The sequence below is a fragment of the Seriola lalandi genome, unplaced genomic scaffold, assembly GCF_002814215.2.
Source record: "Seriola lalandi dorsalis isolate HSWRI2012SDOR001 ecotype SW California unplaced genomic scaffold, Sedor1 jcf7180002054573, whole genome shotgun sequence".
Taxonomy (NCBI): domain Eukaryota; kingdom Metazoa; phylum Chordata; class Actinopteri; order Carangiformes; family Carangidae; genus Seriola; species Seriola lalandi.
This window is the reverse complement of record NW_019525126.1, coordinates 599,619-618,395: the sequence shown is the minus strand read 5'-3', so window position 1 is coordinate 618,395 and position 18,777 is coordinate 599,619. Positions and strand designations below refer to the sequence as shown.

General features: G+C 42.3%; 1 protein-coding gene across 1 annotated transcript; it reads left to right on the top strand.

The window, feature by feature from the left end:
- The first annotated feature begins 293 nt into the window (after positions 1-293).
- Positions 294-18,537, top strand: slc35f4 (solute carrier family 35 member F4). Its single transcript, XM_023417222.2, has 7 exons — positions 294-663; positions 13,892-14,192; positions 14,757-14,976; positions 15,070-15,195; positions 15,280-15,472; positions 16,165-16,254; positions 16,825-18,537. Exons 1-7 carry the CDS (start codon positions 435-437, stop codon positions 17,064-17,066), a joined length of 1,401 nt encoding a protein of 466 aa, XP_023272990.1. The 5' UTR covers positions 294-434; the 3' UTR covers positions 17,067-18,537.
- The last annotated feature ends 240 nt before the right edge of the window (positions 18,538-18,777 follow it).

The window sequence follows — 18,777 nt, the reverse complement described above, 5'->3', positions numbered from 1 at the left end:
GTCACGATAAAAGACAATTAAAATACCATCAACTCATTACTGAACACAACAGAGGCGTATACACTAAATATTTAGAGATGCCACACATGTTTTCAAAAGCCTCTTGGGGAACTTGTTTTTATGAAGGCTATAATGATGTTGGCTCCTCTGCTCCCCACCGCTGACTACAGCCAATTATTTTTCCCTGTTTGATTGAATTCAGACAAAAAGCATGTGGTAGTAGTGACACGCCCCCTAGTGTTTCATGTCTGCCAGGTTACTGGAGTTTGATAACCTTGCTCTGCGTCCGGGAGCATCACTGAAGGAATGTGAATGAGGGTTTGGATGTCCGCCTCCTGCCTGCTAATTGTTGATGCAACCCCGAGGGTCCCTCGCATGGTGGTGATCAGGGCTCGTCCCCGGTCTCTTCTCATCTCTGTCCGCCCGGACCTAAAATGATAAGCACCGAGAGTGTTTTGGAGAGTGGAGACCATCCGTGCATCCGGCTGGAGCCCCTGAATAACACACACTTGCCGGGCAAGGCGACGCCGACCGGTGGCAGCCGCGCTGTCTTCGTGGACAGCAGCCCCAAAGTGACAGCCAACGGGGTGCACGACATAGAAGACCGGATTCTGAGGATCACCGGCTACTACGGCTACAACCCGGGATACTCCAGTCATAGAAGTGAGTGAAAAGATGCAAAGAAAACAAAGTAGGCTGATGGGATCATCAGTGGGTGCGACAGTGTCACGCATTTCTGTGCCAGGTGTGAGATCGTGTGAATTAAAGAGACCACAATTTCGTGAGATATTGATGAAAAACGTGTGTTTGAAGGGATTTTGTTCTGATAAAGAAAACAGAAAAACACTGTTACTGCGGTGCCACTGGTGTGTGAAAGAATAATGCACGAATCTCTTTCCCTTGCGAATTAGTTTTTCATTTTTCATTTTAATTAAGCTATTGCAAACTCAGCTAAATGGGTTTTAATTATGGCTATAATGGAGCAGCATGATGTCAATCAATGCCCCTATCAGCTGGTGGCTGGGGGATGCACTGGCCTATCCATCTCTTGCTCTCTCTCTCCCTTTCTTTCTCTCTCTCACACACACACACGCACACACGCACACACTCACATAGAGAAAGTGAGGGAGAGAGAGCATATTAAAACAAATCTAACACTATCAAGCAATGCAATTACATGGCAAAGTGTCATGCACAAATTATGCTGCCATTTCAAATTCAATTTCAGAGTTAATTATTTAAACTGTCGCCTAATGTTGTCCAGATCAAACACATGTTGATGAAACTCTGCAAACAGTCATTTACATGGCAGCCTCATATTGAATTCCAAATTAAAACAATCAATTTCCCAGTTGACAAATAGAGCAGCTGCTCCCGTGATGTATGTGAACACTGCCAGCTATTTCCTGAGATGCTTGAGCTATGGTTTTGATTCAATACATTAAGCTTCTCTATCATTTTAATTTGTCGATGTGGTTTTGATTGGTAGAGCGATGCTCTAAATTTTGCTGACATGAAAACAACGGCTGGGATTGGAGGAGAGAGCTGATGATGCACTTTGTACGGGGGTGATCTTTAAAATCTTGCCCTCCAGTTCTTTTACAGTGTAGCCTTATAACAGAGGAAAAGAGCAACCATCGCACTGCTGTGCGTACAGCTTTATGGTAATGAAGCAAGGTGTGCAGAGCATGATTTTACAAGGTTTATAGCAGTAGCGTAGCCAGAGACTCTCTCCTCTGTGTTACGTAATTGGCCCATACATTACATAGTTTCTTTACAGTTGGAGAGAAAAACGAGCACTTTTCTTGAATAAATCCCTCCAAAAGTAAACTATCATCAATATGTGACCCTCTTGTGTTTCAGGGGCTGATACACTTCACCTCACATGAATTTGACTTGTCACGCAAGCTTTCCTAACATCACCCTCTGGCTGTTACATAAAAGCCCGACTACAAATTTATGACTTAGAAATACATGAAGAGGAGAGCGCAGTTCTCTCAATGTTATGACATCCTTCCCCAAATCTTCTACTGAACCTTGGCACTCTCTGACTTAATGCATTACTCTAACAAACCTGTTTTAAATCTCAGCGGAAATGAGTGAGTACGCAGATAGGGCCTCATTCAATCAAGAACAGTTCCAGCCGAGTCTCTGTTGGATGAGCTGAGAGCACCTCGGTGGATTTTTAAGATTGAGGCTGAGGAAAAGGAAATGAGTCTGTCTCTCATTAACTGACAGTTGCAGTAGATTAACCGTGAATGCAATCAGATTTCATTTGAGAATATATCCACTTGTCCAGATGAATCTATTGAAAGACTACCTGATTAACAAGGGGGCGCCCAAAACTTTAAATTGAAACAGAATCAAACAGCTTTAAGAGATGAATGGCCTCTGACACAGTGGCAAGATACTGAAAGTGAAAATTGGACAAATTAAACTCTCTAATGAGCTTCTACTGGTTTCAGCTCCTGAAATGTGAAGATTTGCTGCTTTTCATTGTCATATATCACAGTAAACACAATATGTTGTGGATGTCGGACAAAGCAGGACAAATCCCCTTGAGCTGTGGAAAGTTTTAACAGGCATTTTAAACATTTTCTGGAAATCCATAGACTAACTAATTGATTGGTTAATCTAGTAATTGGCTGGCTAATCAATAGTGGAAATAATCGTTAGTTGCAGCCCTGGTTCTCAATATGCAGGCCTCTATCAGTCTCTTCTCGATGCCTGCTGCAGACTGTGGAGAGGAAAATGAAAGATGCGGTGTCGTCTGTGATGTAATTTCGGTTATAAGGAGCAGGTGTGGATTGTAATAACACCCATACCAAGCCCACAAAAGCCAGTGTATCTGCGAGCGGAGAGGTTATTTGATTTGAGAGACATTTCCCATTTCTCTGATAAAATACGCCATCTGTAGCCCCGCGTTTCTCCATCTATCCACCGGCAGATCTTTCTGCCAGAGTCAACAGAAGGTACCCCAGCTATTAAACATTATGTTGCTGGTGCTGCCAGCGTCAAGTGGTCATGCACAGGCCCGTCCTCCCCTTAAATGTGTTTCTAATTCTCAGAAATATACAAACGTGAAAAGTCACATTCTCCTCGGCCTGAGAGCGTCACATTTACTTACTTTGTTTTGTTTACACTATTGTAAACTTTGAGCTGGGAATCACGTGGCCCTCAAGCTGGTGAGTATCATTTTCCATAAAGGGTGACAAAGACAAAGGAGCACTTAAATAGAACAGTAGGCTCATGCTGCCAAGCCTATGGGGTAATGATATATTTAGTAAGATCCTGTTGCCAGTTTGTTGTTATTGCCTCTTGCCATCTGCGTTGAATAGGAAGATGCCTCTGAGGGGGATTGTGGACGACATTTGGTGACAGGGTGTAAGATGTGATACATACTGTACAGTTATGATATATTGGCGTACGTGCAGGGACAAGACAAGAAGGTAAAAGCCAATCTAAGTAAGGAAGGTATGGTATTTCTTATTGCACAACCTTAATAGCACAACTACGAAAAAAATTGAAATTGATTTTAAATCAGAAAAAGAATTGTAACAGCACCCACTTGGCTCCTGCTAGACCGGACAACAATGGTGTGAGCAGTAAAAGCTTCCTCAGCATCCCCTGGAAAGCCATTACAATAATTTGCTGTGTTCTGAATAGTTAATTTAGAAAAGGGCAAGGCTGTAGTGCTGGCATGCTCCTTGCTGGGTAAATAGGTACAACGCAGGAAGAATGACAGGTATTTGTGGTGGCGTTCCCGCTCAGCGCTGTGTCTGTGTTGTTCACCACCGCCATCACAGCAAGACAACGGCACACGCAGGCACTCAGGAAAATCATGAAGGCAACCATCTATCACAATGCAGTGAGTTCATATGTGCACTTCAGTCCGCAGAAAAAGTGTAGAGTGAAACAAGAAGGTAGACACGCTGTCGAGTCCATTCATGCTTGTACTGATTCACTTCACTTTGCAATGTTGAAAACCATTTAAGGCCATTGTTAACAGCAGGTGAATCTTCCCTTTCCTCCTCAAGGTCAAACATCCTGTACGTGCATGCACTTATTTTGGACTGTCCCGTTCCCATGCCTGTTCACTCTGTGCTATTTATAACCAACCCGGCATCGAATGGGATATAAGCTTTGCCTGAACGTCTCCTGGAGTGCTGTTACTCTCTCATGCTCCTGGGAATGAACAGAAACACCCTGTAACTAATGGGCCCAATCTTTCTCCCCAGGAGTTACTGAACTGCTTGCTCTCATGCCACAGTGCTATTGGTCATGTGTTGTAGTGCTATATGTTATGGGTGCCTGAACATTTTGTCTGGCGCTGCATTTTGCTTCATGTTTGAGATTTTCTGTGATCCGAAAGTAATATTACATAATATAAGAGCACAACATGTGTAATGTGCCGAGTACACACAACAGTCTTGTCAGCAGCCTAACACTGCCCTCATGTGGTCTCTTAATCCAACAACAACAATAAAGTGACCACCCACATCTTCCAGTGAAATGTCAGACAGTAATAAACATCAGTACTTACTACTTAGTCTAATTACTACCTCCGTGTATAAATTATCATGAAGAGACTAATGGATTTTATCCCACATTTTATTGTGTCAGCACTGCTTCACACACATCGTGCTGTTCCAGTTTAGTACCTATGAAAAATGCTCATATTGATCCCATTAAACCCATTCCACTACTATAAAAGATGCTTAATATTATATATATATATATATATATATATATATATATATATATATCTCCAGGGGAAATATAAAGTTTCATTTTCATTTTTCAGAGAGGGGTCCTGACTTAATCACCATATGACTTTGTCTTGCAGAGGAGCCCCGTATCAAAATCTAGCTTTAAGACCTTAAGGACATTTTGCTGAGTCATGTTTAATCAAACTGCCATAAACTGACACAGGTGGCACCAGGTCATACTCTAACATAGGAGTACTGCTTGGTCTCTGGGCAAAGAATGAAGCTGCCATCTCCAGTAAAGTCTGGAGATGTGTGCTATGCACTTATTGATAACTCGGAGGTGACTAGGTGCATACACAAATACACAACACTGCACATGTAGTACTACAACATATGACCAATAGCACAGTGACGTGAGTAAAGGTCAGAGGTTCTGTAAATCTTCTATGAGGAAACACAGCACCTATTACTTAGACTTATTACTGACAGGCTAATCCAGCCACGTTCTGTCTAATAATGTCCCTGCCACATGGGATAACCCACAGACCTCACCTTGAATAGTTTTCATAAGAACATCTTTCTGCTGGAGAAATAGGCCGTATAAAAACTGTCTGTAAGCGATGTCTGTGAATTGTTTCTGAGACACATTGATGAGTTTTACAAATGCATGTTGTCAGTGCTTTGAGAACAACACTGCAAATAAAAATCTATTCACTGCAACTGGTGGATGTAAGATTTTCAGCAGCGGATAAAACAAAAACCTAATTTCACCAAACTGAAACTATATGCATAACAAGACACCACCAAGGATAAGTGAGAACCTGGTGAACTGAGTGGAGAATTGTTTTATATAGAGTCATCTATCCTCATGTCCCCTGTCTATGCACCTGTAATGCAAGCCATCATATTCACCACTAGGTGTCCTCATCTTCCAATGATCCAGCTACTCTGAGTTAAGTTGATGAGTTGAAGAGATCCAGTGAATGGAAACACATCAAACAGCCAGAACTTCATTCAGAGGTTGTCCTGTCCCCATTTCTGCTACAATCAGCATCCTTCAGCCCTCTTCTGTGCTCCTGCTCCTGATGTGATGGGGAACAGAGACGTGCTAAAGACAAAGAGCCTTGCACCATACACTGAGGAGCATGTGTTAATCTAAATGACAAAAGAGCATGAATGGGTTTGGAGCATCAGTGTGCACAGGACACCCACTGTTGCTATGGAGGTAAAGAGGGAGGACGCTGTACCATTTTGTGCTTTGATCTCAGATGCAACTGCACCATTGTGTTATATACACTCGGTTTCCTGTTTATTAGGTACACCTAGCTAGGTTATACAAGGTCCTGATGTTTGGGTTTTGGTCCAAACTGCTTTAGAAAAGTGTTGGTGCATTATTTTGGAGCTGTAATTTAAGGTGCTTTTGAATTCTAGTGTAGTGTGGAAGTGCGCAATTGGCCGTGTTGAATATGATGCTGTTGGTCTGTGGACGTGGTTAAAGGACAGAAAAATGAATTGAAAATGAGTGCTGAATACTCTCCTTCTCTTTTCAGGTGTGGATGTGAAGGAGTGAATCTGTGAGCTGGCATTGAACTGCTGTTTTAAGCTAAAGTTAGATTCCTAAAAACAGCACCAAGACAGAATAGAGAGAGAAACAATCCCCTCCTAATATTTGAGATTGAACTGTGGCCTCCTGATGCACCCGTGCTCCAGGTATTTCTCTTAATCTGATAGCGATTATCCTGGGCTCTGCTGACTGGACTGTTTCTCTGTCCCCTCCCTGTCTAGCTGTTGGCTCCGCTCATCAGCAGGGCTATTTTTAAGTTTAACCCTCCTTGTCTCAGGGGATCCATACCCCCAGCTCATCCCCTGCTTACACCTGACCAAACATTAGTCTCAGCCACGCTTGCCTCACACACTTAACGCACAAACATTTTGAAACAAGGCTGAAACCTCACGACATCGCTTAATGCATTTGCATTAGCGTTGCACTCGTTCTGTCGCACTGAGTCATGAAATAAGTGTACCACGGCATTGTCCTAAAAAAATATGACAACAGGGTGCTGCTATTTCAAGGTGTCACGTCAATATTGAATTCTGCATTCAAACAAACAAATTACCGTGGTGTTACTGGAATGTGGCCCTGCATTTTTCGATTGTAACAAACATCCCAACCAGAACTGTGCTGTTCGTTCGTTCGTTCGCTCTCTCTCTCTCTCTCTCTCTCTCTCTCTCTCTCTCTCTCTCTCTCTCTCTCTCTCTCTCTCTCTCTCAAAAATGCACAAATACTCTGATCTGCTATTCTCTCTATACAAGTGCCAGATGTGGCTGATGAGAACTGGAGAGTAGAGACAGGCGAGAAGGGAGGGGTTCAGGCTGATACCGATATAATGACAGAGATCCTGGAGCAGACATTACTGCACAACAGCACTCATTTAGTATTCGTAACTAACCAACTTAGACAAAGGGCCATTGCACCTACTGTGTTGCATGTTTGCCTTGAATGCTTTCTCTTTCTCAGGTCATAGTGCTGCTGTTCCTGGCTGGGCTAGTATTGATTTTACTGGTGAGAGGGTGAACACTGCATAGCACAGGTTATATTAAGATTGTATTACAGGCTGCGAGGCCTCATGTGTCTGACCGCACACTGATATGTCATTGATGTAAAGGCACGAGCAACATTTAGCTCCATTAAATCTTTGGGTAGATAAACCACAGCTCGAGATCGAATGGTAGAAGGGCTTTCCTTGAGATGGAAACAGTCCTGAGGCTGACTCACATGGCCCTGACTGACACGCCTGAGGTCCACATTGGCTGCTGATGGGAGGGTTTCCCATGACTGTGCAACAATGATGGAAATAATATTGAAATCTTTTATTAAAATAGCAGCATCACAATATAAATATTTAATGAAAAAACTCACCACTGGTTAACTATGCCCGGTAAGGTAAGCGCCTACAATGGGCATGTGAGCATCACAAATCTGGACCATGGAGAAATGGAAGAAAGTGGCCCAGTCTGATGAATCACATTTTCTTTTATATCATGTGGGTGGGTGGACATGTGTGTGTACAGCGTTTACTTGGGGAAGAAGATGGCAGCAGGATGCACTATGGGAAGCATGCAAGCCGGCGGAGGCAGTGGGATGCTCTGGGCAATGCTGTGCTGGGAAACATAATGTGGATGTTAATTTGACACGTACAAATACCTTATCATTATTCCACAGGAAAAACTTCAGAGGTCTTGTGGAGTCCAAGTCAAAGTTGTTTTGCAGCATGAGGGAGACCTACACAATATAAGGCAGGCGGATTTAATGTTGTGGCTGATCTGTATATATGCCATGTATTTTTATTAAGTGGGGTTATTCATCATTGTTGCTCTGATTCTTTTAGAACCAACATCAGAGCAGAGCCTTTTCTGCCAAATCTAACTCTATAAACATTTATGCGTCAAGTTGTTGGACCGCACTTGTTGTTGGGGATCCAGATTCTGCTAGGTCTAAATGTTGGCTAGTTTAAACTCCAACCTTTTTTCCTCTCAGAGCTACTTTGACAAAATTGAAGGGACTGAGAACTACTCATGTTTTATATTACTGGTTATATTTATTCATATATCGCACATAGTGCAACTCTTTTGACTGACAATTGACATAATTATTTGGTGTTGAGTAAGATTGTGTATTTGACTGAACTGCATTTGGAGTAGATTTACTGAGTGTTGCTTAAAGTTTTTACTATGCATCCATGGTTTATATATACAGTACAATATTCTCTGAACCTTTGGGCAAGCTACTCTAAAAAGGGGGATAATCTACTGGTAACTCACGAGCAATGTGTTGAAGACCACTGCTCTATACTCTATACAGTCTTCTTACTTTCTGCCGGTCAGGTCAGTAACAGATAACTAGGGGGTGGTTAAGATTCATGGGACTAATTCTTGATTTAAAATTGTAAATCTTGTTAAGCTTTCAGTACAAATACAAACACTGGTTCTGTACCTTAAAATGTATTCCTTTTAAAATTTGGATCACTATCTCCTACATGCAATCTGTGTGCAGCATGGCATCATCTGCATAGCTTATCACAGTGGAGGTGTGTAGACATGCAGTAGTGGTGTGAGGATTATGTGGGTAGAGAGGGCTTCTTATCCCTCTTCTAAATACTGAGAGCACTAAAATTACCTCAGTGTATGACAGAATTAACATCTATGGGGTTGTCATGTATTTGTGTGTAGTGCGGGTGCCATAGTTTTTTGTCTTTTTCAGAACTCAATTGATTAATATTGCAGTGGTGAAGCCAACAGTAGAGAGCTCTACTAATAATCTGACTCTCAAGGAGTAGTGAAGAGCAGGAGATGTGCCAAGAGGAGAGAGAGAGAGAGAGAGAGTCATTGGAAGACAGAGGACAAGAGTGGATAGAGCGAGACAAGGAGGGAAGGGGTGAGGAGAGCCTGGTCAGGTAGAAAGGGGAGGGGAGGAGGACGGAGGAAAGGAGGGGGCAGCAGCTAACACAGCATAATTAGCCTGGGCTGCTTGGTTACCTTTCAAACAAAGCTGCTGATTTGTGGAGCAAAGGAAGAGGAGGGGAAAAGCTAGTGAGACAGACAGAAAAGAGGAGGAGGAGGATAGAGAGAGATGAGGGGAGTGATTGCACCATGCCACACACACTTGAAGCTCAGTCTCCCTTGGAGACAGTGCCAGCGCTGGATCACAGTATGACAGTGAAACAGTAGAGTCTCCACTTCACTGCACTTTCACTGAGCTTTCTCCACTGAGCTGTGTCACTATCCAGACAGACAGAGAGAGAGAGAGGGAGACAGAGAGAGAGAGAGCACCAGTTACAGTGAGAGCCCTGGGCTGGAGAGGAACGGAGAGTCAGGACTGGAGTGCTGGAAGAAGACAGAAGAGTTGACAGAGATCTGGGAGGAGGGGGGCGACCAAGAGCGTGAAGAAGAAGCGGAGGAGTCAGGAGTCTGAGGATGCACAGAGCTAGCGGGACGAGCTGCTGAGCGTGCAGCAGACCAGGCGCGCACGCACACACACAGACACACACACATACACACACACACATACACACACACACACACACACACACATACACACTTCCAAGGGAAGGACAGTGTGTTGTGCCCCCAGTGGAGGATGAAGAAGCACTCAGCCCGAGTGGCTCCTCTCAGCTCATACAGCACTCAGGTCCTGACCTGCCCCGTCTCTGAAGGTAAACTGAAAGAACCAGAGGCCCAGCACGTAAACTGTGTATACATGTGTGTGTGTGCATGTGTGTGTGCTAGCATGAGATGAGTTATTGGCAGCATTAGCTCCGGTAGGCTGCTTAAAACTATGGAGTACTTTTATTTTTATAGCCCACAAAACAACATTGTTTCCATGTGCAAGGCATTAAGGCATGTGCAGCAATGTGTCATATAATGCACAGGTATTCATAAGAAATACTAGTGTGATGTGGTTGTTTACTACTTAAATCTGTGGTATGTTCCATTAACTTTGAACATCTTAGGAAAATAAGCAAAGACCAACTGTTGAATTGTGTCTTTTCACCAAGACTTTCTGACTTTCCTCTCGATGGTGCAGAGACACATTAGTATCATTTCAGATTCCTGCTAGCAGAGCTGAGAAGCTAAACGTGTTGACAGGAAGTGTAGTTGTAGCAGGAGCATATGTTTGGTTGTTTCTGGCTGCCCTGTGTGGCCCAGCACTGATGTTGGAAAAAAAAAAAAAAAAAAAAAAACAGGCCCAACTCAGCTGCTTTCACATCTGTTCATTCCTCATCACTAAAAGCCTTGACTTCACCTAACCCCCCCACCTTTTACTTTTGTAACAGAGATTAAAGGGAGATACCGCTAATCACCCTTTCATTAGTATCATCAGAACCATTCCACATGGTCTGACCTAATTTGGGTAAAGGCTTCATGCTGTTTGACCTGTAGTAAGCCTGCCGAGCGCAGCAGACGTGACTGCGAGCTTCAGATTGGATTCAGCAGGGCTCCATCCATCAATGTCACTGGCGTGCAGCGTCAGTGGCGAGGATAAAACACAGAATGGATTGAAATGTGAGGTTCGAGCAGCGTACTGCGTCACACAGAGAGGATAAGCGCTGTTAATGGGTGCCAGTAGTGAACGATACTTTGCAGCACTGTGATTTCAAATGAAATGGTACAGTGTTAATGCTTTGAAATACACTTCTAAGAAACTATATAGTGAGCTAACTGGCTACTGTATCTATTGAAATAAACATTTTCAAATTCTAAAGAGTAATGTATTGCGTTTGGAAGTGTTGTATCTTTAAAATGCTGTTTTTTCTAAACCAGTATCATGACTATGGATTGTTGTTCGACACAGGTGGAAAGGAGCTTGTCTCAATTTCAAATTTAGGTACATACTATAAGCAGTTATTCTAGCTTCTTTGTTAATATTTAGCTGTATTTGTGGAGTGTCTATATTTCAACTTTGAGCTATTTATTCATACTTCATAAGATGTTATCACATTTTAACTACTCAAACCTTTGGAATATGAATGTTTCCTACCAAAACAAACATCCTCGGGTTCTCCTTTGCAACTTTTTAGCAGCATTATTAGTCAGCAATAACACTGTCTGTTATGAGAATACAATTTTGGCCTGAAGAGCTGCTTTCTTGAGGCAGGGGAATATTCAAGTTATGATATTACTGCATCTTGGCAACAGATCAGCCTGTAGTGGCTTTTACTTCAGCACAGAAGAGCAGGTATCCAACACTAAAAGGTTTCGGTTTTGTCAGTGCTGTGAAACACAAACCATCGTGCTGGGTGGATGAGGAAAAAGCAGACGTAAAGACAAAAAGAATATAAGAGTAGATTCTCTCTTGCAGTGATATCAGATCTCACTTTTCCAGTTAGAAACCACCAAGCTCATTAGGTTGATTAAGAATCCTTGCTGTGACCGAATGTAATTAGACCAAATCCCTCGATGATCCTGTAGAAACGAATCTGTATCGTGTTGAACATTTTGCTTTCACTGCATACTGCAGCTCTGCTTCCAGCTGGGATATATTGTAAGGTGAAACATTTTAACTGAGGTTTTTATCTGAGAGATTTAGGTGATAGATTCATTGCGACATATAGTTTGAAATTAGATATTTTTTGGTCTCTTGCTTCAAACATTAGCGTGAGTGGGAAATTTTAGGTCTGCAGTGTGGGCAGACTCAAGACTAGTACTGCACTGACGCAGTAGTGGAAACTAATCACATTTACTACAAGTACTTTACTTAAGTACAGTTTTAAGAAACTTGAGTATTTTCATTGTATGCTCTTTTATCTTTTAACCCCAATACACTTTACATCAAAGTACTGTACTTCCTACTCCATTTTTTTAAATCCAGACTGACTGGATCATTTTCAAATTAAGATTTTACACAAAAACATATGAGTTTATAAAATACATTGCATTGTATTCGGGTTTGAGGCCCAAAGAGGTAAAAGTATCCAATATTTCACAAATATGAGAGAAAAGTCCTGAATCTAAACATAAATCTGTGTTGCATTTCTTCTCCCTAACCTCATTTATCATCTGACAAAGCCTGAGATTTGTCTTTTGACTTTTCCCACGGGTGGGAACCACTAAACTATACATCCACCTTGACCAGCTGCAACACTAAATTCCTACTTACGTATTGATGCATCAGTATTAACAGTCTAACAATGTAAAATATGAAAATATATCAGTCACAGGTGCCAGTTTTCTGCATAGTGAGCACTTAGTTACATTTAGCTGCTAACACTTCTGTACTTTTACTTCAGTAAGATTTCAAATGCAGGAATTTTATTGAATGGGGCATTTTTACATTGTGGTTTCAGTGCGTTTATTTACGTTAAGACTCTGACTGCATCTTCCACCTCTGCACTGTGACGATGACTCTCTATCTGCAATTTCATATTCACCTCTCTTTCTTGGGTAACGCAGCTACAGCCATCACTTAACTCTAATCCTCCTCCTGGGTGCCAGCAATGATCTCATGTATTCATTAGGTTTACCACATAAGTTTGACAGGACTGTAGAGTGAACCTCCTGGGGAAGACACTAAAAAATTTACATTGTGATTAAAGGTTTGGTGGCATTTTCTTCTGTTTGCGTTCAATAAACAGGGCAGCTACACACATTAGATGGTACAAAGTGGCATCTCACCACACTTTAGGGAAACAGCTGAAACTGCTACCAGTATTCTACACACACTGATTACTTGATCAGACAGTTGGTGCTCCTCACACTGTGTTACAGGTTCCTTTTGGACGAAAGAAAGAACTGTTTACTTGTGGGGACAATTCGCTTTCATCATACATGTCAGTGATGTTACTTGTGCTACCATTGCTTGACTTCCTGCTGAGGTCAAAAGACTATCGGATACAATAATGAGCAACCCCTGAGATGTCCCCACCGCTGTAGAGGGGACATACGAGTTCCAGTCTAGTATCTGTAGCCATGGTGGAAATGGCAGAGCATCACATGCTGAGCTAGCAAAGAGAGCACAGGCAGCAAACAGCCAGCACATGTCATCTTTTATTCCTGCCCTGGTGTAAATTGATCACACTGTTGAAAGATAAAGAACGGATGTGAGCTCTCTCCGGAAATGCTCACACACACTGCACCTCACAAATTCTACTGCAAGGCCACAAAGGCACTGGGCCAGATCTATCATCTATAGACCTATCTATAGATAGATAGATAGATAGATAGATAGATAGATAGATAGATGGATAGATTTTACCAACAGTCAAAACAGAGGCTGTCAAGGTCGACATGACTTTCTCGTGGAATGTCATGTGGTTAGGTTTACTCTGTGAACACCTGACCACAACGCGTGTACAGCATGTGCTGCATCATTAGGCAACAAAGCTATTTATGACATGCACAGCCATGATGCTAACCCAACACATTTTAAACAAAGCTTTGCCGCATGCATTAGTGCCTCTACAGCAAACTGTGGTAGTGATCACAAAGGACGATTGATCAATAAATGCTTATTGGCTGGAACCCAGCCCGGGAGTCTTACTGTAGGCCGCATCATAGCATATATACAAAGATTTTACAACACGTTGTTTAATATTTGTGGTGCTTATCGAAGTTTGGACAGGAAGTAGGATCCATGAGCAGAGAGGCTACAATACCTTTTCTTTTCTCCTCTTGTCTCTCGTCAGGAGAGGATGGTTCGGAGTCTCATGCTGAGACACCAGGCAGCGAGAGCAGCGGAGAGAGCCGATCCTACCAGACCTGCACCAACACAGCCATGAAGGTGCTGGGTGGTCTGCTGATGGTGCTGTGTGTGTCATCCTCTTGGGTGGGCACCACTCAGGTGGTGAAGCTGACCTTCCAGTCGTTTTCCTGTCCCTTCTTCATCTCCTGGTTCAGCAGCAACTGGAACATCCTCTTCTTCCCCATCTACTACTCTGGACATGTGGTCACCACACGGGAGAAGCAGACCCCCATACAGAAATTCAGGTAATTTGCCTACAAAATCAAATTTTAATTCAACAAAAGGAAAAAAAAAAAAATAGGACATGAATGCTTGCCATGAATGCTTGCCACTGTTTAAAAGGAACTGTAACACAAAGTAAGTTTTTGTCCACATTATAAATGCGGTGGAATTAAAATGAAAGAAGCCTCCTTTAAGGGACATTTACATTCAGCGGTGTCAGTTACGTCAGACACCAAAATAAAGGGAAATTATCTGGTAGTTATGTCTCAGTTTGGATAATTGGACTAGCAATATTCATCAAGGTTATCCCGACTTTAAACTCAGCAGCACAAGTAGGCAAAGCTCAAGCCTAGTACCAGTTGTTCATAAAAGCTAGTGGCCCCTAGAGGCCCTGGTGCTCTTTTACACTAACTGGAACAAAATGAAACCATCTGACTGTCCATGAGGAACCAGGCAACTAAGCAACCAACATTTCCATCCTAACAATATGGTCCTCTTGGTAGCAAGGCTAAAACTAACAAACAAAAACACTATTCCAAGAGGAAAAACCGGATGACATGACTTCCTGTGGTGTTTCTCTCCAACAGGGAGTGCAGCAAGCTCTTTGGGGAAGATGGGATGACGCTCAAGCTTTTTGTAAAGAGGACAGCACCTTTTTCAATCCTGTGGACACTGACCAACTACCTGTACCTCCTGGCCTTGAAGAAACTGACCGCCACTGACGTCTCTGCCCTCTACTGCTGCCACAAGGCATTTGTCTTTCTCCTGTCCTGGATCGTCCTCAAGGATCGGTTCATGGGTGTTCGGGTCTGTATGAAAACAAATTATTCTGTTGAGGACAATTCCTCATACTTCTGGGAGATACCGATGTCACTGATGGTTCTTGATCTCTACCTGCAGATTGTGGCAGCCATAATGGCTATCACGGGTATTGTCATGATGGCCTATGCGGACGGTTTCCATGGTGATTCCTTTGTGGGCGTGGCATTGGCTGTGGGCTCAGCCTCAACATCAGCTCTATATAAGGTCCGACTGCTAAGCATATCACAGGTTGAAGTGTGTGTCGTTCAGTACCTGATATAAACTGACTGTTGTCTCCTCACCATCCAGGTGTTGTTCAAGATGTTCCTGGGCAGCGCCAACCTGGGAGAGGTGGCTCACTTCCTTTCCACCATGGGCTTCTTCAACCTCATCTTCATCTCCTGTGTGCCCCTCATCCTCTACTTCACCAAGGTAGAGCACTGGGGCTCACTGTCCTCACTGCCCTGGGGATACCTGTGTGGACTGGCAGGACTGTGGCTGGGTGAGAGTGCATACACATCCTGAGGAAGCGTGAGGATCATGGTTTCTGCCGTGTATATCCATGAACAAAGCATATTCATTTGTTTTATGGCTGCAAATAACAGTTATTTTCATCATTGGTTAAATTATTGAGTTATTAAGTTCTATATTAAAAGGTGCAATGTGGAGTTTTCTTGAAAAGTTGTGTTCTCATTGCGTGTTTCTCACCAAAAGACTTTGTGTGTATTCTTGAGGTCTAAACATATTGAATGCATTTTCATCCTCATAAAATATTTGTAAAGGAGATTTTTTGAAATATTAAAATTTTACATTTTTTCTATTCATGTGCACTTGCTAGCTACTCTCCACGAGCTACTTTTTGTTGGTGATTGCTATGTGTTTTTTTTTTTGTTTTCGTTTTTTTTATGAATGTAACCGCCACATCATTGTGCATTTGCATGTGCATGACTCAAATAAAACATGGAAGAACAATACTAATGTTCAAAGACTCCACAGGGTACCCAATCAATATAGATATCCATAATCAATACTCCGCGGTTTTGTATATAAAACATAGAAAATCCCAGAGCCCCAGCTGACATTACAGTAGATAGTCTGTCTGACAAACAATCCAAAACCTAAAGATATTCAGTTTAATATCATAGATATACATTTGTACTTCAGTATTTTCAACTTCTTTCATGTCTTTTTCAGTGTTCAACATCTTGGTCCATGTTGGTGTGGTGCTGACTTACCCCATTCTCATCTCCATAGGGACGCTGCTCAGTGTGCCGGGCAATGCAGGTAAGGGTTCTTTATACGCAAGTATTACTTCCGATTTACTGATTATTATTATTTCTTGATCATTACGGTGGAAATGAAAATGACTGTGAAATTAGAGCGACATGGCCACACATGCTGTGGCTTTGTATTGAGAGGTCAGCACTTAGGGCCACTGAGGCAAACGCATTACACAGCAAGCCTGCCTCTCACGTCCTGGAAACCCAATCATCAATGTGCTTCAACAGACCCTGCAACTATTCTCTCGCTGAGGGAGGATCAGATTGCCAAGGCGACACTAAATGCCTGCAGACGAGTTATTTTCTTTAACCACGATGGACTGTGTGAAGGACAGTGGGTTACGCCAACTTGTCCCAGGGCTCCAGACCGCAAAAACACAAGAGGATGAAGCAGATCGCTTGTGCTGATTATAAGCCGCATTTGCTGCACTCATCCCCTACAGCCGCAGTGTCCTGTGGTTTATCTTACTTTATGTAATTAATCTCAGTTTGTTTTTGTTTCTCCCCCCTCCTCCCCACCCTCTCTCCCTGTCCCGCTCCCTCTCTTGTTCCCGTCTTTCTTCACCTGCCGTAGCCGTAGATGTTTTGAAACACGAGGTGATCTTCAGTGTGGTGCGCCTGGCAGCCACCTGCATCATCTGCCTGGGCTTCTTGCTGCTGCTGCTGCCTGAGGAGTGGGACTCAGTCACACTGCGTTTCCTGGCCACCATCGCAGACAAGAAGTCAGAGGAACACGGCGAGGAGCTCACGGAGTCCAGCGTCCACACTCGAAGCCGCAGTCGAGCAAACGGCACCGTCTCCATTCCCTTGGCGTGACCTGGCTGAGTCTGCCAGTTGTCTTCGTTAACCAGTCCTGAAGTCCCTGTCTGCTCATGTTCCTCCATTGCCCACCCAGGAGGTGTGGCGGGATGTCCGGTCCACATGGACTCATTATCAGGAAGACAGGAAGTAGTGTCTTGAACTTTTAAACTTCACTCTGGAGGTGCATCTCTGCCTCCGTCACTTCACTTCAGGAGGGGGAAAGAGAACATTTATGGATTTTGCTAATTGAAAGGGTGGAAAGTGTTATTTACTTTCTTGAAATACTTGCCACGCTCAGTCCCATTCCTCGCACGCACCCAAACCAAGAGCTGACTAGCCTCCCCTGACCTGCTCTGCAGACTGTATTCTGTGAATATAAATATTGGCAGAGCCAGTTTGGCTCAATCTTATATGTATTTACGATATTTATTTAGAGCTGTATCAATAAGAGTATTAATTTGAAGTCTTATTGAATAGCATTATATACAAGAATGGCAATTATACTATGTGTAATGTACAGGCTCTTTTGGTTTTATAATAAAAGACTTAAAACCCTCATTCACTGCAGAATATTACTAGTTTAACTCAGGACCATGTGCAAATGGCTAAATCCTTTATTGTATTCTATTATTATTTAACTATATTTTGGAACATATCTTAGATTTTCCAGTCATTTCTTTGATGCCCATGAATGGTGCACAGATTGCTGATGCTGCTGATAACATATCATTTTAAAAAAATATTGAGTTTAATACTTTAAAAACACTTCTTTATATTATAGGCAAATATTTAGCTAGTAATTTTAGACCTAATAAATTTCAATTTGATTATTTTAGGCTAATAAATTAATGAAAAAGTAAAGGGCACAGCAGTGGGGGGAAAAAGTGAATGAATAAAAAAATATTATTATTGTTATTATTATTGTTATTATCACAATCTCCATCATTATTATTAATATCATTATTAATGTTGTCTGTTATGTTGTGATTGCATTTTGTTGCGATTAAATTCACTCTCCACTTGAACATGAGAACATGCCAAATGACCATATGGCCAAGCTGAGACCAATATTTTGATGTTAAAGTAGCTAGATTTAAGATATGCAAACTATTTTTTTTCAGAACTGAAAATGTGGCCGTATAAGAAGCCCAATTATTGTTCTTAGGACCATACTTGTATCATGGCAAGTGTTTTTAGCAGAACCAAGTGGTGTGACTCATACAGTATTAGTAATCTGTAAAGTGCATTGCATTGATTTAGCAGTGATGACTTTGCAGAATTCTCCTCGCTATAATATATTATGCAATGCTTTTCTGTGCTGCACTTAGCTGTCCCTGACACACACACACACACACATACACACATACACACACATACACACACATACACACACTGCAAACTGAAAAAGATTGAGAATGATTATTTCTACTATAATTTTTCACAGGTAGAAACTATCTGTGGTAATAAGGCACGCCTATGTGGAAAAAGCTCATGGGACCTGTTTTGCCTGTAGAGCATAACACTGTGATAGGCTCTTGTTGAAATGACTCTCCGGTGTCAGATAACATGGTGGCAAATTAAATTTTTAGTCCAAATAGTGCTATTGAGAAGATGAAGGTGTCAGTAGAATCATTTCTCAGTATTTTTATATCACTCTGTCACACATGCACTCACATTCCCAGGAGTCAAACCACCGTGCTGCCATGGATGCTGGAGTACAGTCAGT